A 19,813-nucleotide genomic window follows, 5' to 3' on the forward strand; every position below is an offset into this window, starting at 1 on the left:
TATATAATCTGGCATTACTTTAATAGAAAGAAGCTTATTTACAAAAGAAAACACATATATAAGTTAATGTTCCAATAAAAAATAATAAGCATACTTTATAATTTCAAATATAACTTTTTGATATGATTTATATACATTATTATTAATAATAATTCATAATCATTAATTTATTTTTACGAATGTGAAGATGTTAAAATTAATAATATAAAATTTATATTTAAAAATTAAACATTTATGTGAACACCAATAATAAAGTAAATAATTTATGTACCCACATAATGCAAGATCACTACATCTTATATTCATATTTTGACCATACCCCATCCTACTTAACCATGAACTTCATGTTCGTTCTAGATTTTATTATAAAATAATAAATTGTAATTTATTTTAAGGCTTTTATTGAAGGGTGATAATTCTACTATAAAATATTATAAAGACAATGTAAAGACCCTACTTGTATTTTAGGCCTCTAGGAACATCACTACATCTATCACTTATTATTTAAGTTAAGATGCTTGTGATTTAGAGATGTCCGATATCACTGGAAACATGAAACTAAATAAAATTACTCACTAAGAACATAAATATATTGTTGTTATTGATAATTTATTTTACCTCTCAAAACATGCAAAAATACATGAAAAAATAAAATGTTTAAAACAATATCAATAATCTAAAGTTTAATGATAATAATAATTATGTTACCTTTTTCCTACATTTCATTAAAATTCCATCTAACTTCAAAAATGTCATTTTAGGAATTAATGCTACAAAGATATCTCTCCTTGATGTGGGGCTTGAGATCATGTTGTTGGGGGGATAGATATGTGGGGCATTCTTTAAAAAAAATTCCAAACTATCATTATAATAATATCAATGTTATTAGAAATAAGAAGAATAATGTAAAGCTATGCATTATTTTTATTACGATCTTCACCAAACTTGTAAGAAATTGTTGGATTCTTGAGGGATTATATTCAATTCTTAATTGCGTTTCATTATCATTATCTATTCTATCCGTGGAAATTTGATGAATGATAGAGAATAAATTCTTGCTAAACAGATTTAGTATTTTAAATTTATATAGTTTTAGATTCTGTCTATGTATTTCTCATCTATTTGTAATATAAAACTAATATGAATGTAGCTTTGTGATTTCCTAAATTAAATGATAGTTGAGATATTCATGGAGATAATTAAGATATTTTCTCTCATAATTTCTTAGATCTTAAGAACATATTTATCTTATATATTGAATTCGTTTTTTCAGTAAAAACAAACCTTCAACTCAATAAAAAAAAATAAAAAAAATAATTTTCTTACAATACTCAAACAACTATAAATCAACCATTTCGATATCATCTATTCATTTGAAATAATCTTACTAATAAACCTCTGGTCCAATATTATTATGATAAATATCTAAAACAAATATGAACAATCAAATAGCATTATAGTATATATAAGATTTAAAAACATAAAATATATAAACTCAATGCATTTAACTATTTTTATCACATGTAAAATAGTAATATTGCTTATTAAATGATACATCATGTAGTAATCAAATCAATAAAATGGGAATAAATAAAATAAACCTATATTTAAAAATTTCCATGTATCACACCACCCATGTTCACTAACCAACCAAAACAAATTTAAGCCTTTAGCTTTTTTATTATTTTCATAAATAAATGAACATAAATTCCAAAAAATTACCTTGTAACAAGGGTTTTTAAAATTATCATTTTAAAATGAGCCATTTAATCCAGTACATGAGTCTTTCAACCCGATGAGAAATGATTTATTGGACTCTAGATTGCGAATAATAAATATGAAAGCCGCTTCTCCAAAATATGCCTGTACAAGTTTAAGGCATTAACATCCTCCCATAGATATTGCATGCATGGATGTCCATACATTATTGACTATGTTGCGGGGGCAGAGAAATCCTGAGTGGGGGTTTATACACTTCGTTAGAGTGAACTGGATCGTCGTGCAGATGCAGATCTGGTAGCCCCTTCTCTCCTTCCAGCATCTGCAGTACGTCCCTCATCGAAGGTCGAGAATGGGGATCCTCGTGTATGCACAGAAGACCGATCTTCAATACTCTGATCGCTTCATTTCTATCAAAATCATAATCGCCAGCAATTCTCGAATCAATCACATCTGTCTCTCTACCATTAACAGCCATCGAGAACGCCCAGGCAGGGAAATAAGACTTACCGGACTCACCCATCTCAATGTAGTTCTTGCGCCCTCCGATAATCTCGAGAACCACCATGCCGAAACTGTACACATCGCTTTTCTCAGTGATGGCGCATTCCATAAGCCACTCCGGAGCTATGTACCCGGGAGTGCCGCGCATCGTTGTCACAATGCCGCTATCTTTTCGGCTCATGAGAGTCGCTAACCCGAAGTCGGAGACCTTGGCCACGAAATTCTCGTCGAGAAGAATGTTCTGAGGCTTTACATCCAGATGAATGATCTTATACCTGCATTCGTGATGTAAGTAGATCAGGCCGCGTGCAGTTCCCAATATGATATTGAATCTAATGGGCCAAGTCAAGAAGCTTATCTTACTCTCGTCGAAGAGCCATTCGTCCAAGGAACCATTGGGCATGTATTCGTAGACAAGCATTTTATTATTACCCTGCGCACAGAAACCCAGGAGTTGCACCAGATTCCAGTGATGGATTGTGCCCAATATTGCAATCTCTGAGTAAAATTCCTTCTCGCCTTGCTTTGCGATGTCCAGCCTCTTCACAGCTACGATTCGCCCATCTTCAAGCACGCCCTCGTACACTGTTCCGAACCCGCCGTATCCCAACACCTTATCAAAATTGTTTGCCAGCTTCCGAATTTCCTTGAACGAGAATTTCCTCGCCGTTACTTCCGGAATATTGTACTTCGATGGTCTTAAACCTTGTGACGGTGACTCGTCTGATTCTGGTTTCGAATTTCGGCAAACCTTCAAAGAACAAAATACAATCAAAACCAGAACTGCCACGAGCAAGCTCACTCCGACCCAAATAGCTTTTATGTAGGCATTGCTGCGCCTTTCCTTTGAAGGATTTGAATTCTTGATTATATCTCTGCTTAGCACTTTGATAAAAACACCATTTTTCTTGTTCAAGCTCTCTGCAACTGTCCCGAGCTGAGACGAAACGACGAAACAAGATTTGGATTCGTCCACATAAAAGGAAGCCTTGCACGAACAATTGTTAAGACAGTAGTCTGAACATTTTTCCACTGTGGGCATATTAAGAGGAACGGCATACCGGTTACGATAATATTCAATTCCTGCTAGAGCAAACATCTGCCAGCTTCCATTAACATTGGTACAGCTGGGTTTCTCGGATAATTCACAGCTTGATTCATTAAATTTGTATTCACTTCCTAAGTGATGTGTACCATTGTTGGGACATTTACAATGTCGATTCTTCAGAGAGCAAACCCCATAGTTACCACAAGAGTTCGGCAATTGACATTTACTCATCGCTTCAGACAAGAGTTGGAAGGGATCTGCAAGTCCGGATGCATATCCTCTCAGATTTCCATCGTAATCCAGTCTTATGTACACGGTATCCGACGATGAATTGGGCTTGGCTTTGACAGTGCGAGAGAAATAATAATTCGGGGTAAAAGATGAAATATTGGATGCACTGGTTGTCGTAGATTGTACAAACTTCAAACCGAGACTTGAATCCGGCCATGAAATAGACACGTTGAAGGAAATACCTGTGCAGTTTGGGTTGAGAGTGAGGGCTCTCTTTTGCAGATATTCCACATCCAGTAAAGCTCGGAGGACGCAGGATCAGATCCGCCGACATAGAGTCCTATACTCCCGGGATTCACTTGCAGTCTATAGTTTCCCGATGACAGATTATGAGCGGACGATCGGCTAACGAGCACTTCGTGTACGCGGAGGAATTGACCAAGCAGAAGCGTATCGGTGGGATAATTGCTGCTTTGCCAGACAGTCGCGTTTTCCTCGCCGACAATTTGGAGCACACCGCCACCGAACAGTCTCATCGCCGTTACCCCCTTCCCGCCCGTGTTCGTCGACCATATGATTATCCTACCAGAATTAACCGATGACCCGCCATTAATGGAGTCGGATAGAACCAAATTCCCATCACCCTGCAACTCTAGGATCCCGTTCCGCGAAACGGGCTTATCTCGATTTGCAGTCCACACAACCTCACCAGTTTGCTGCAAAGACGATCCGCATACCACGATGGAAACAACAAACTCGTTCTCCCTGGTTTCCACGAAACTCAAGAAAGACCACGATGTGATTAGAGAAGAGAGATTCTGATGAAGAATATGCGTGATCAGAATTGCATTGGCGTTGTCTTCGTTCTCGAGAATCAAGGAAGCTACCGTCGTGCCGACGTCGGAAATAGACCAACTTGTGTCATTGCTGGGGAATCCATCAAACTCCTGGGCATTTACAGAGCAGTGGACCAGCAAAAGCATGAACGAGACAGTAACGAGCAAGCTGCGATAGAACCTAAGGGATCCCTCCATCATCTTCATCTTCAGACAACTCAACAGACGGAAAAAGCTGCCAAATCGCCGATGCGCCGCTGACACAGCGCCTTGAGAACCAGAAAGGAACGCCGTTATAACGCAGAAGGCGTTAGGGTTCTGGTCCAAGCTCTGTCCAGTGCCAAAGGCATATGGTAGTATGCCACATGTTCACCACAGTACAAATTTCTGGTCCGTCAAAAATGTATAGCAATATGCCACATGTCCACTCCAATACAGCTATCCATGATCAAATTTCACGGATATTTATTCGTTTTCCACTCTATCCAATTGGCAACTTATTTCAAAACCTTCAAATTAACGAGTCAACTGGATGTCATCAAATATGGGCTTCATTTCTAAAACCGTTCAAAAAATTAGACATAATTTTTTCAAGCTCAGTATAATTTAACTTCCTAAAAAGATAAAAAAAATCAATATTGCAACAAAAATTATGAAACTGAAATTTAATATACTAATAATTTGTTTCATAAATTTAATATAATTCTAATCCTCGCACTCTGAGGAAAAATATTTTTAATCTTCAAAATTCATATATATATTTTATAAATATTTTACATATTGAAAATTTAACAAAAAAATTTTGAAGTCACCAAATAAATTAATCGAGAGACTTTACCTTACCTTCGCTCTGGTAAGACCTAGACCACCGTAGCGAAGGAAAGGCAAGATGTATAGTTACAAAATTACGGCACTATGGATCGATCGTTGTTGCCGTAACAAATTGACACATGATTTTTAGATAGTGCCGAATTTAGAGCCTTGCGGAGGGACCGTAGCTCCGGGAATATTTGGGGATCTGCCGAACAACCAACTCGCTAATCCTTTTGCTTGCAAATGCGCTTTTATTCACAGTGAAAGGAGGCAACCAACCACATGACTAGTTTGCTCAAATGCCCCACCAATTGCTTGCCTCCCTCCGGATGCCGAGATAAAGCTAATGGTACTAAATTTATTAGGTTGTATTTTATAAAGTATGATTAAATTTATTAAATGGTATTTCATAAATTATTAAAAAGTTTATTTAAATATATAGATAATTTTCAATTTTAATATTTAATTTTATCAATTTATATACCATAATTATCATTTTTTTTCCCATAAACTTTATTAATATTAGTAAGTCATTTAACGTGTATAACTAAGCTAATGTAACTAAAAAATCAAATAAAAAAAATAGTAAAAAACTTGTGAAATTTTCTATAAATTTAAACTATATATTCAATTTAAATTATTTCATATTTTATAAAAACAATCTTTTTAAAAGGTAAAAGTACAAAACAGTTTTGTGGAATAAATTAGTGAGGCCTCAAATTATTTGTAAGTCATTTGTTCAAACAAGTATTGACTTTACACGTTTTTCCCTAATATTTATATAATGGAAAAAGATGAAAACATTAAATATAAAATATTATAAATGATTAGTTTAAAAACATTATTACTTTTATTAGAGATATGTAAAAATTGTGTTTTGATGGTGTATTATTTTATTTTGGATCAAATATTTTTATTATTTATTCATAATTTAATACTAGGAATTGAATTTTTGCATTTATTATTATTATTTAAATTTATTTATTTGCAAAGTGAGAGGTAGAGATTTTATTATGGGTTGTTTTACTAACTTTCATTTCTATTAGTTGTTAATTTTTCGTTTTTTGTTTTATTCCTTCCTTATTTAATGTTTTTATTTTTCTTTTTTTTCTTTTTTTCTATTATTTCTGTTGAAAAGTATGCAACAAGAAATGCTTGTTGAGAATGCAACAAGATGATGGAGCTTAGTGGAAAGGAGTCGCCTTTACTAAGTGGACCCGCAGGCAAATTATGGCGCAAGTTCTATTTTTGGATCCCAGCAAGGATGATCACAGCAAGAGTGACCACAATAGGGATGATGACAGTAGGAGTGACCACAGTATGGGTGACCACAGTATGGGTAATCACAGTATGGGTGATCACAATATGAGTGATCAAAGTCTATTTTTAGACTCACTGTCAAAAATAGAAAAGTCAAATATCATTGTCTCATAATAATATTTGGACTATAAACTTGATCTTATTCTCTTGGAGCACTTCAGGATGAGCTACAGATGTGGTACATGCAGATCCCAGAAGGAAATACGTGGTTACCTATGGGATGAATAATATTTACATGCATGACTTCAGTTAGAACTCAAGTGAGTTGAGTTTAGTGGACTAGAGGTGCAGTTGATGGAGTTGTGTTCAATTTAACTTTGTTAAACTAGTTGTATTTAGTCTAACTGATCAATAGACTAGAGATGAGTTAGGTGAATTAGTTATTAATTAATTCACAAGTTATTAACTCATAATGCAACTATAGAATACATCAGTTAACTCAGTTGCATGTCAGTGCATGTTCATTTCAGCAGGGACACGTGTTAGAGGATCAGATTGATATCAGTTCTGACTATAGCTATGCATGATGATTTGCACAATCAGAGGGATTGAGTATGCCAATGAATTGGCCAATACCAAGAATTGTAGCCTGTGCTCATGTCCAACACAGTGTGAGTGATTATTTGTGGTCAAATACGAGTTTGGTAAACCATTCTCATCAATTCTTGAGCAAGTATTGAGCAGTGGAGGCAGGCAAGCAGCGGGGGAGATTTGGAGATCAAATCTGAGCTGTATTCTGTGTAGCATGTGGAGATAGTACTGAGTACTTGTGAGGAGTATTGTGCTATGTATCGTTACATGATTCAATCACTATAATATAAAGATAGTTGGGGTTTTTAGCGAGATGTTTTTAGGGAAAATACTGTGTTGACATGTGTGATTGATGTTTCTATGTACGCCTGTGAATGTTTCTGCTTCTGTAAATTGATGATCAACGTAGAGGAGGTTATGTATTATGCATGTTCCGCTTATAAGTGTATAATTAGGATAATCTTTGTGAATATGTGTCATATTATTCAAAATTTCTACATGGTATCAGAGCTGCTTGATTTGTAGAAGAGATTTTTACAGGATATCAAGCGAGGATTGATCATCGGATCTATTATTCAGAAAGTGTTTACATTTTATTTCTTCAAGCAGAGTCTGTAATCGGGCCAGGTAGCCTCTGGATTCATCCTTCTTTTGGAAGGTGAGATATTCGGTGAATGCCCAGACAGTCAATCTCTGTACAAGAAATACTTTGTTCTTACGAATTCTAGATCGGAAGCGGTTGAGTTTTGAGCTGGTGGAATTCGAATTTAATTCCAAAGCAAGAGCGAAACTCAGAAACATTAAGTGTGAGAATGGAGACAGTATGCCCCAGTATCTCACGAAGTTCACCCAATGCTGGGATGAGCTGGGAAGTGTGGCGGTGACTGTCAGATGAGGATGGTGAGTCTAGGACTCCTTGACCTTCCTAAGAGTTGGCATAGCTACCAGGACTCGGTGAATGGAAGGGAGAAACTGCCAGGATGGGAGAGACTTTAGTCGGATCTTGTGCAGGAGGAGATTAGACGGAGCACCAGAGACAGTTCTTCATCTATGCATGATGAGGAGAACTGTGACTTAGCGAGTAAGGCGAAGAAGGGGAAGGGGCAGGTTTCTCTTTCCGAATCAAGTTCTTCCAGTGATGGGAAGAAGGTTGACAAGTCGAAGGTGAGATGCTTTCGTTGTCATGAGATTGGTTCACGGGTCAAGAACCTGTATGCTCTTGAGGTTCAAGATGCATGCGAAGCCTTGAGTAACAAGGCAATTGATGGAGACTTGGTGGTTGAGAGGGAAGGTATGTTACCTTTCAACATGCAGAGCCAGAAGAAGTTTGAGACAATTGTGGAGGAGCCACGATTGGTGCAGTAGCTTCGGGAGGTTGTGGAGGAGCCACAACAATGGAAGCTGAGAGGAGATCGAGTAGAGACATCTACTAATGCAGATACCTCCAGTAGGGGGAAACTTCGAGCCAGGTGGGCTGAGGGATCGCATGCAGCCATGCCTCCAGGTAGGAGGTGGGGTGATGTGGATTGATTGTCCCAAGGAGGAGGGGCAGGATCCTTGAGGTACCAAACCTCTTGGATGAGACCTTGCTACGGAAACCCCAATGTGTAGTAGCAAGAATTGACTGATTGGGTAGAGATAGATGCGGATGGAGCGGTAGAGAGAGTGACAGTGTAGGGAATCCCAGGACAGTGCATAGCTAGAAGGCTGCAGCAATGCGAGAGGCACAAGTGTTTTGCACAGTGCTAGGTGGCACAGAGAGGTGTTCAATGGTGCGAGATGCATGAAGATGTTGCAATAGCGCAGATGTCAGAGAGGGAGCACTTGTCAGCAGCCGGTAGAGCTTCAGCATCAGAGGGTGTTTCTAGCCCAACAAGGAGGTCAGTTGGGAGGTGCAGTGCAGATGCAATGCTGGGAGATAGAACTAGCAGCAGCACAGATGCAGTCAGAGATCAAAGTGACAGAGGCTAGAGCAGTCAGATACTGAAGAGCACAGAGATGCAGAGTTTTCAGTCGACAGAGACAATAGCAGTCAGAGATTTTGATGACAGAGCAAGTGGACCGGCCAGATGTGTTGCATGGAGAACATTCCAGAGTTACAGGATTAGGTTTGAGAGGAAGCCTGTTATGCTCTTAACCTGCAAAGCAATACCCAAACATAGAATTTGCGAAGAAAAGATACCGAGAACACAGAATATGCGAAAAAAATATACCCAGAACACAGAATAGCAATGATTTTATTATTCAGAGAGAAATGTTCACAGGCCTCTTCGAGGGGGCAACCTCCAATAGAGCAGAGCTCGATTACAAAACAAGACACGATGCTCCTCGCAGGGAGTCTCTATCCTTTATATATGATTCATACATGCAATACCACGGGCCAATATCGTGGGTTTTATTAATACCATCTATCTAATACTACCGCCCATTTGCAACTAACTGTGGTCCCGTCATTAATTGCGGGTTAACCACTTACAAATATTAATATGGGCTTTATTGACTCTTGACTATGACGTGATCCCATGACATAAATAAGGGGGTTAGGGTGGGACCCTAACATGCCCTCCCCCTTAAGACTAGCCTTGTCCTCAAGGCTGAAGCTGCGGAAAGTGCTGAAGAATAGTGGTTGGTTCCCAAGTTGCATCTTCCGGAGAGGTGTCTTTCCATTTGACGAGGACCTCCTTAAGCATGCGGCTGCGCAGGTGCTTGTCTCGTGTGTCTAGAACCTGTTCAGGTTGAAACCAGATTGACCCTTCTTCGTCCAATTCAGGTAGACTGGTTTGAACTCGGCAATTGTTCCCAATCACTTTCTTGAGGCACGATACATGGAAAGCTGGGTGGATTTTTGCTGTAGGTGGCAAAGCCAACTTGTAAGCCACTTCTCCAATGCGCTGAAGTACTTGGTATGGTCCGTAGAATTTTGGAGAGAGCTTTTGACAACCCTTGTCTTTGAGTGATGTTTGCTTATATGGTTGCAGCCTCAAAAAATCCTGATCCCCTTCTTGAAATTGGCGCTTTGAGCGATGTTGGTCAGCCTGTTGCTTCATATGGTTCTGAGCTTGATGAAGATTCATGCGCAGATGGGCAAGCATGGTTGCACGGTGTTGTAGGAGTTGATCCACAGCTTGTACTTTGGAGCACCCCGTGAGATAAGAAGTAGGGGAAGGTGGAAGTTGTCCATAGACTGCTTCATAGGGAGTCATTTTGGTGGTGGCATGATAGTTGGTGTTATACCACCATTCCGCCAGAGGTAACCACTGTACCCAAAGGTGTTGTTTTTCTGAAGTGAAACACCTAAGGTAGGTTTCTAGACATTTGTTGACGGCTTCGGTTTGACCATCTGTTTACGGATGATATGAAGTGTTGAGTTTGAGTTGAGTGCCTTGTATTCTGAAGAGCTCCTGCCAAAAATTACTAGTGAAGATTGGGTCGCGATCGGACACAATAGAAGTGGGCATGCCATGCAATTTGAAGATCTGATCCATGAAAGTTTGAGCAACCAAAGTGGGTGTGAATGGTTGGGGTAGGGCGCAGAAATGAGCATACTTCGACAGTCGGTCCACAACCACCATGATGACTGACTTGTTCCCAGACTTTGGAAGACCTGTAATGAAATCTATGGAGACCTCCGTCCAAATTGACGCTGGAATGGGCAATGGTTGTAATGTGCCTGGTGTGTTGACGGTTTCCCCTTTGTGGCGTTGACAGATGTCACATTCTGCTACGAAAGTAAGGATGTCCTGTTTCATGCCGGCCCAAAAAAATGATCTTCTGGTGCGAGCATATGTCTTCTGAAAGCCCGAATGTCCTGCAATGGGAGATGAGTGCAATTCTGCCAAAATGCGACTTTTGAGGGTGGATGTTGGTGATATGACGACTCTGTCCTTGTAGCGAAGAATATCATTCTGCCACGAGTAGCCCTTGGTGGAATTAGGATCTACCTGCAATTGAGAAATGAGTTGGGAGAGCCCAGGATGTGAAAACCATTCCCTGCGAGCCTCTTCAATCCAGTCTGGAATGGGGAGGGAAATTGCGAGCAGAGTACTTTCCTCCTCAAATTGGCGCGACAATGCATCTACTACCCTGTTGTCTTTCCCTTTCTTGTAAATGATCTCATAATCATATCCCAGCATTTTGGCTAACCATTTATTTTGTTGTGGGGAAGATAGGCGTTGCTCCAAAAAATATTTAAGACTGTGATGATCTGTGCGGATTTGGAAACGTCGCCCCAACAAGTAAGGTCGCCAGGTCTCGACTGCATGTAAGATGGCCATCATTTCCTTCTCGTAGGTAGATTGGCCCAGATTCCTCCCACTTAGTTGTTGGCTGGTGAAGGCCAATGGTCACCCTTCCTGCATTAAGACCGCTCCAATACCTGTTCCCGAAGAATCACATTCAATGACAAATGATTTGGTGAAGTCCGGTAGTGCTAAGACAGGAGTGGAACACATGGCGGTTTTGAGAGCGGTAAATGCCAGTTGTGCTTCTTCGTTCCAGAAGAAGGAATTTTTCTTTAGGATTTGCGTTAGGGGCTTCGCTATGCGGCCATAGTTGCGGACAAATTTACGATAATAGCCTGTGAGACCCAAAAATCCTCTCAAGCTTTTCAAGGTCTTAGGTTGAGGCCATTCTTGCATTGCCTGGATCTTTTTTGGGTCCACCTTGACACCTTCACGCCCCACAATGTGGCCCAAATACTCAACTTCTTCCATGCCAAATGAACACTTAGACATCTTGGCAAATAATTTATGCGTGCGGAGCAGTTGCAAGAGTAGATCTACATGCTGAAGATGTGCCGCCCAAGTGCCACTATAGATGAGGATGTCATCGAAGAAGACAAGGACAAATTTTCTGAGATATGGTTTGAGGAGGTGATTCATAAGGCTCTGAAAAGTAGAGGGGGCATTACAGAGACCAAATGGCATGACCAAGAACTCATAATGACCTTCATGAGTTCTGAAAGCTGTCTTGGGAATGTCGACTTCCTTCATGCGAATTTGGTGGTAGCCTGAGCGAAGATCCAACTTAGTGAAGAATTGAGCCCCATTGAGTTCGTCCAACAAATCGTCAACCACTGGGATGGGAAATTTATCTTTGACTGTTAACTTATTGAGGGCCCTGAAGTCGGGACACATCCGCCACTCCCCATCTTTCTTGAGGACCATGACCACTGGAGATGAATAAGGACTAATGCTGGGACGAATGACACCTGCTTCCAACAATTCCTTGATGATTTTTTCTATTTCATTCTTTTGGGTGAACGGATATCTGTATGGCCGCACATTTGGGGGTTGGGCCCCTGGAACCAATGTGATGCTATGATCATGTTCCCCTCGCGAGGGTGGAAGCTCATGAGGCTTGTCAAAGACCGTCCGATGTTTATTTAAAATCTGTTGCATCTTAGGATGAATTGGCGAAGACATGGTGTCTACTACCTGGATGGCATTAAATTGAGCTACCACTCCATGATGGCCCTTTTTTAACAATTTTTCCATCCTATGCGAGATGATGATAGAGGGGGCTCCCGCCTGTAGTCCACGGAGGGTATGTGTGGAGTTGTTCTGCTTAAAACTAATATATAACTCCTGGAAATCCATTGTGATTGGCCCAAGAGTGCGGAGCCATTCCGCGCTTAGGACAATGTCGCAACCCCCCATGTGTATTGCAAACATGTGGGTTTTCAATTGATAATCCCCCATTTGAATTTTGACATTTTCACAGCGACCTTCACATTTCATTGTGCCCCCATCTGCAATCTAGACTTGGAAGTTAGAAACTACCCAGACGAAACAATGTGCTGCTTCAGCGATCTTTTGGTGGATGAAATTATGGGTACTTCCACTATCAATCAAGACTACTACTGGGCGATGTTTAAGAAAACCCCTGATTTTGAGAGTTTGAGGGGAAGAAATTCCTGCCAATGCATTTAGCGAAATAATTGCTTCATCAGATACAATCTCCTTTTGGTTATATTCTTCGATCGCCTCCGGTTCCTCAAGTGGTGGATCTTCCTCGGTGGAGCTGTAGTCAGTGGCATCTATTTGAAAGAACTTGTGCTCTTTGCATTTATGACCCGGGGAATATTTTTCATCACAGTAGTAACATAGTCCTTGCTTCCTTCTTTCGGTCATTTCCGCAGGTGACACCTTTTGAATCTTAAGTGTCTGAGTCATATTGGGAGCCTGTGAGGGACGACCTTTAGCGGGGAAGTTGGGGCGGCTGGATTGGGCTGTTAATGCAAGTTCCACCTTACGGGCTACCTGGCAAGCCTCTGTCCATGTGGGAGGGTGGTGGAGTAGAACCTGAGCTTTGATGGCTTCTTTAAGACCGCTGATAAAGCATTCCATGTAGAACTCATCTGTGAGACCCTTAGTGCGGAAGGCTAAGGCTTCAAAAGCAGTAATATATTCCTCCACTGTACCCGTCTGTCGGAGCTTAGTGAGATGCCCCAAAAAAGAGTCTTCCTGTTCAAAGCGACTGCAAAGAGTTTTGGCAAATTGGGCCCAATTCTGAAAATGTCCATTGCAACGCTAATGCCATTCCTTCCATTGCCATCGTTCATTGTCCAAGTACATGGTGCCCACCATAAGCTTAGTCCCCTCATCTGTGATATGATTCAATTGGAAATACTGCTCCATTTGTGCTAGCCATGCGGACGTGTGAGAACCGTCAAATTTATGCATATCCAACTTGGGAGGTCACTGACTGGGTGGTGGATGGGAGTGCCAGACGTGATGAGAGTGGCTAGACTCACCCTCATGGTATTCATGGCCATTATACGCCTCCTCGTGGGCTGGCTCCTTGCCCTTTGGGAGTGCATCCTGTATCTGGTTACTTATTCCTTTAAGCTCAAGTTGTATCTGGTTACTCATTCCTTTAAGCTCAAGTTCGATATTGTTCACCGCAGTTTGGAGGGAGTGCACATGGTTTTCAATTTTGTCGATCCTTTCATTGGCCATCGCTTGAGCGCGAGTTTCTACCATACACCAACCTGATGAAAAATTGGGACCGCCTAAAAATTTTTACTAAGAAATTGAATGGTACCACCTTGCTCAGCTCGTCGTCCTGATACTGATGGGCTAGGTCACCAATAAGCACCCCGGAAGATCTCCGACTCTTTTTTTTTTTTTTGGAAAACTCCTAACGGAGTTTTACTCCTTCCTGATCAATACTGCAGTTGCCAAATCCTCAAAATGTCAATGCCGCCCAAAGTCCTGTGAAAATTATATCCAGGTACAGGAACCCTTCACAACTACTCCAATCTGGTGGATCTGAGAGATCTGAATGGTGGAACAACTGCTGCTGCTGATCTGGAATATCCGATCTGGTGGGTCTGAGAGATCTGAATGGTGGAACAACTGCTGCTGCTGATCTGGAATAGATGATGTGTGATCCCCCGATAGAAAGGGAACTATGGTCTTGGGGAGTGTCAGGTGCTACAGATCGTAATATACATAAGGGTCTGACAGTAGTACTCGGCCCAATGTTTCAGGGCTCTAACTAAGGAGGATCGACCGTACCCTTAGCCGTACAACCCGACTACCCTATCGTACGGGCGAGTAATCTCTCCGAGTGCTGTTCTCGGTGTACTGTAGCCACAAGACGGCCGAAGGTTTATCTATGGCGAGGTTTCAAGGGAGCTAGGGGGCTTCCTATATACCCAGAGGGTACGTGGAAGACAGTCCGTGCGCGGTTCTGTCTAATGCGCTACTACTCGAAGGGGTACCCACAGGGGTTACAAGGGAGTCCAACAGATGTGACCACCTCTTGTATTTCCTGCGTGCATGCCTCCCCAAATCCGCAGGTTTATGCGCTTAACGACAGATCCCGTGGTTTAAAGACGCCGGAACACGTCTCTAGCCAAAAATTTTTTTGCTAAAATTTGGAGATCCCACCGAGCCCTGGAAAGTGCTCTGATACCACTTGTTATGCTCTTAACTTGCAAAGCAATACCCAAACATAGAATTTGCGAAGAAAAGATACAGAGAACACAGAATATGCGAAGAAAATATACCCAGAACACAGAATAGCAATGATTTTATTATTCAGAGAGAAATGTTCACAGGCCTCTTCGAGGGGGCAACCTCCAATAGAGCAGAGCTCGATTACAAAACAAGACACGATGCTCCTCACAGGGAGTCTCTATCCTTTATATATGACTCATACATGCAATACCACGGGCCAATATCGTGGGTTTTATTAATACCATCTATCTAATACTACCGCCCATTTACCATCTATCTAATACTACCGCCCATTTGCAACTAACTGTGGTCCCGTCATTAATTGCGGGTTAACCACTTACAAATATTAATATGGGCTTTATTGACTCTTGACTATGACGTGATCCCATGACATAAATAAGGGGGTTAGGGTGGGACCCTAACAAAGCCTTTCTTGTTGAGAGGGAGTGTTGAAAAGTGTGCAACAAGAAATACTTGTTGAGAATGCAACAAGATGATGGAGCTTAGTGGAAAGGAGTCGCCTTCACTAAGTGGGCCTGCAGGCAAATTATGGCGCAAGTTCTATTTTTGGATCACAGCAGGGATGATCACAACAGGAGTGACCACAACAGGGATGATCACAGCAGGAGTGACCACAACAGGAGTGATCACAGTATGGGTGATCACAGTATGAGTGATCAAAGTCTATTTTTAGACTGGCTGTCAAAAATAGAAAAGTCAAATATTATTGTCTCATAATAATATTTGGACTACAAACTTGATCTTATTCTCTTGGAGCACTTCAAGATGAGCTACGGATGTGTTACATGAAGATCCCAGAAGGAAATACGTGGTTACATATGGGATGACTAATATTTGCATGCAGGACTTCAGTTAGAACTTAAGTGAGTTGAGTTTAGTGGATTGGAGGTGCAGTTGATGGAGTTGTGTTCAGTTTAACTTTGTTAAACTAGTTGTATTTAGTCTAACTGATCAATAGACTAGAAATGAGTTGGGTGAATTAGTTATTAATTAATTCACAAGTTATTGACTCATAATGCAACTATAGAATACATCAGTTAACTCAGTTGCATGTCAAGTTCAGCAGGGACAGGTGTTAGAGGATCAGATTGCTATCAGTTGTAACTATAGCCGTGCATGATGATTTGCACAATCAGAGGGATTGAGTATGCCAATGAATTGGCCAATACCAAGAATTGTAGCTTGTGCTCACGTCCAACACAGTGAGTGATTATTTTCAGATCAAATACGAGTTTGGTAAACCATTCTCATCAATTCTTGAGCAGGTATTGAGCAGTGGAGGCAGGCAAGCAGCGGGGGAGATTTGGAGATCAAATCTGAGCTGTATTATGTGTAGCATGTGGAGATAGTACTGAGTACTTGAGAGGAGTATTGTACTATGTATTGTTACATGATTCAATCACTATAATATACAGATAGTTGGGGTTTTTAGCGAGATGCTTTCCCCAGGAAAATATTGTGTTGACATGTGTGATTGATGCTTCTATGTACGCCTGTGAATGTTTCTGCTTTTGTAAATTGATGATCAACGTAGAGGAGGTTATGTATTATGCATGTTCCGCTTATAAGTGTATAATCAGGATAATCTCTGTGAATATGTGTCATATTATTCAAAATTTCTACAATTTCTATTTTCATGACTTTTAATTTTTCTCTTTATTTTCAATTTAAGATGACTTATTATTATATTAATAAGATATTCTAATAAATTTAATTATAAAAGATTATACATATTAATAAAGAATAAAACACACACACACATATATAAACAATATTAGTTAATCATATTTCTTTTTTAATTTTTGGTGATAACATTTAACAATATTTTATTTTATTAGTTGTTTTGTTTGTGTGATGAAATTTTTATGTCTCTATTGTTTTTTAATTTAATAAAGCTATATTTAAGCTAAGCGACAAGTATTAGTTACTATGTAACCTTTGTTTTATATATATATGATAAATAGGAGTTCTTGTCAAATTCATATCTTGCTCTCAGTTTATAACATGTATCACATCCACTTTTAGACTAATTATTAGTTTTTTCATTTCTAAAACTATTGCATTAACATAAACTCCAAAGTCCATCATTATTTCTAGACCTTATTGGTCTTGAAATTTCAAACATCAGTGAACTCTCTCAATTTAAATTTTATATAAATTAGGAATTTTCATGTAGATTCAAGTGTTTAGTTCTAAAAAAAAATCTAAGTGATTAGAGAAGTTAGATGAGTTAGCATTATTATGCATGTGGCACATTGTAGAAAAATCAAATAATTCGACTAAGATATTTTGTAACTTGTAACTTCTAATTGGAGCATAGTTGGCGAACCACCTCCCTCAAGTAACATATATTTTTGATTTGTTAAGGAATAGTGCACGAGTTGGTTGAGTAAGAATAGAGGATAATAGAGAAAGCAACCTAGAGTGGCTAAGGTCTCAAAGAGAGGTTCGAGAGAGGGAGCGGGCCAATGACTATGTAGTCTAGCTTATTTGTATAGATCAATGTGTTAATGAATTTTGTGTGAAATTATCCTCCAATCTAGTTTGATATTTGATTGATATTTGTTCAATCACTATGTATTATAGCTTATTTGTATAGATCTATGTGTTAATGAATTTTGTGTGAAATTATCCTCGAATTTAGTTTGATATTTGTTCATTGAAACTGGTAAAGTGTTCCCCCTAAATGTTGTCCATGTGTAAATCATGATTCTAGCGCTAGTGTATGTTCTAGACTCTATGTGGAGATAGTTGAGCCCCCACACCCACACCCATCCAAAAGTATGCATGAATGCTTTGTGAGTGAACTATATCGATCATGAGATAAATTATAGCCAAAGTAGCTCACCTTGTTATCAACTTATAGGATAATCCTTTGCTATCAACACCAAAGATTGTAGTAGGACGCGGCTTTAAGTCTTGATTAACAGAGAAATCTGGGATTAGAGCGATTGAAATTTGGCGCAAGAGAATCCTTTCGAAAGAGTCCAAGATCCAATGAGAATGGATCGCTACGAAAATTAACAGAGCTGAGATAACGAAGAGAACCCCATCCTGTGTATGTCTATTGGCTTTCAGCCAACCTGGGGAAGCAACGTAAAATTGTGAGACTTGGTGACGGGCGAAGGGTTGGTACAGTCAATTAAAGGATTGGTACACAGAAATATCCATGTTGGTAGACATTCTTTCTAGTATCGGGACCGTGTGGTGATTCAAGTAGTGGAGCCCACAAGTCATGATCATGGGGAGGTTGGAGTAGTGGAACTCGAAAGTTGGGAGCATAGGGAGATTGAAGTAGTAGAACCAGGGAGTCAAGACCATGAGGAAATTAAAGTAGTGCAGCCAAGAACCCATTGTCGGACTGAGACCCGAGATCCCTCCATTGCGATCTGTTAAGCGTGAACGGGAAAGTGGTTGTTAACTAATAGTAAGCGGCATCAAGAAGGATTGTAAGGGTGATTCCAGGTAGCAAAACGATTTCCAACTGATGAGTGACCGATAGGCACTCAGTTCTTAGCACAACTATGTAGCGGAAGCGTGATAAAACCTAGGTGCTTAAGGGATGTCGAAGTTAGGGATTGTGTGGGGAGATCACATTTGTAGCATTAAAACTCCCTTAAGCTTTGACCAGGCGTGTTATCAAGGTAAATAACAATAATGTTGTGTGTTGAACAAAGTAAAACCGACCCATAAAGCTTGGTTTGGACGAAGAAATAAGCCTGGGTCGTACTTGTAAATGTGGGTGAATAGTGGAGTTAAGGGGAGAATCATAAGCCTAAGTCGTTTATTCCCTATCAAGTGGTATGAGAGCATATAGTGGGGTTCATGAAGGATTAAAAATTTGAGAAGGATATCACAGCGAGAGATTAGAGAAATAAATCAAAACAAATTGTAATCGAAGGAAGATATGAGAATGAGAAATCAAAGCAAGAGATCAGAGCATAATGGTGCTCTTTAAGGAATGAAAGGAAATTAGGGCATAGTTAAAGAAATGATTGAGATAACTGGAAGGAAACTAACACAAGAGGTTAGAATTGCATAAGACATCAATGGAATGTTTGAAACATTGAATGGGAGCATACAAGTATAAAAGTGTTGAAGGAAGAATATAGATAATGGGTTTATTCTGCTTAATAATAAATTTCAGTGTGTGTTGATTGGTGAAAGCACAAAGCTATGGAGGTTTGGTGACGAGATGTCACATAGAGGATCTAGCACAGGTGAGAGGAAAATTCTAGCCAAGGAGAATTGTCAAAGGAAGTCACATAAGAGCGATAACAAAAAATCCTTGCAGCGGTGTCAAGAAAGAACTTAAAAAGGTTCTTGAAAAAGCTGATCCAAAGAGATTTGATAGGTAAATGGTCTTAAAATTGTCTTTGAAATTAATTAATGTGCAACTAGAAATAGAGAGAGAATGAAGTTTATGGTAATCGTTTCAGCAAAGGGAGGAGAACAACCTCCACCTGAGATTGGGTAGAAGTCGTTGAGATAGCTCCATAGTTGTGAATGTGGGTAGATTTTTCTAGAGGAGGTGAGTAGAGTGAAGAACCCTAAGAGGAGAAGAGCAAGCTTAGAAGGTTCTAGAGGAGAGAACTAGTGATACAAAAAGACTAGGTTAAGGAGAATCTTGGGTCTCATATATCAAGGTGAAATATACCTTTTGTTGCAAAGGCTTGTTTCGAGCTCATAGTTGACCATGGAGAATATCATAGAAAAGGAGAGAGAGATTATTACTATTGATGGTAATGACAAGGGTTCAAGTGGAATCCATCACATAATAAGGGATGGTGCTAAACTAGATGACATAATGAGAAGAAGGATGAGTC

The 19,813-nt window shown here is 39.8% G+C and overlaps 1 protein-coding gene across 1 annotated transcript in view; it reads right to left on the reverse strand.

Moving 5' to 3' along the window:
* Window positions 1-1,881: 1,881 nt before the first annotated feature.
* LOC149167241 (G-type lectin S-receptor-like serine/threonine-protein kinase SD2-5) overlaps window positions 1,882-19,813 on the reverse strand; it is a 193,887-nt gene continuing 175,955 nt past the window's right edge. The window contains 3 exon segments of the mRNA XM_089430421.1: window positions 1,882-2,011; window positions 2,013-3,762; window positions 3,765-4,668. Coding sequence (XP_089286547.1) covers window positions 1,882-2,011; window positions 2,013-3,762; window positions 3,765-4,668 — 2,784 coding nt within the window.

Source organism: Pinus tabuliformis, chromosome 5_1 (genome assembly GCF_031772625.1).
Source record: "Pinus tabuliformis cultivar Carrire ecotype Pingquan chromosome 5_1, CPIR1, whole genome shotgun sequence".
Classification (NCBI taxonomy): domain Eukaryota; kingdom Viridiplantae; phylum Streptophyta; class Pinopsida; order Pinales; family Pinaceae; genus Pinus; species Pinus tabuliformis.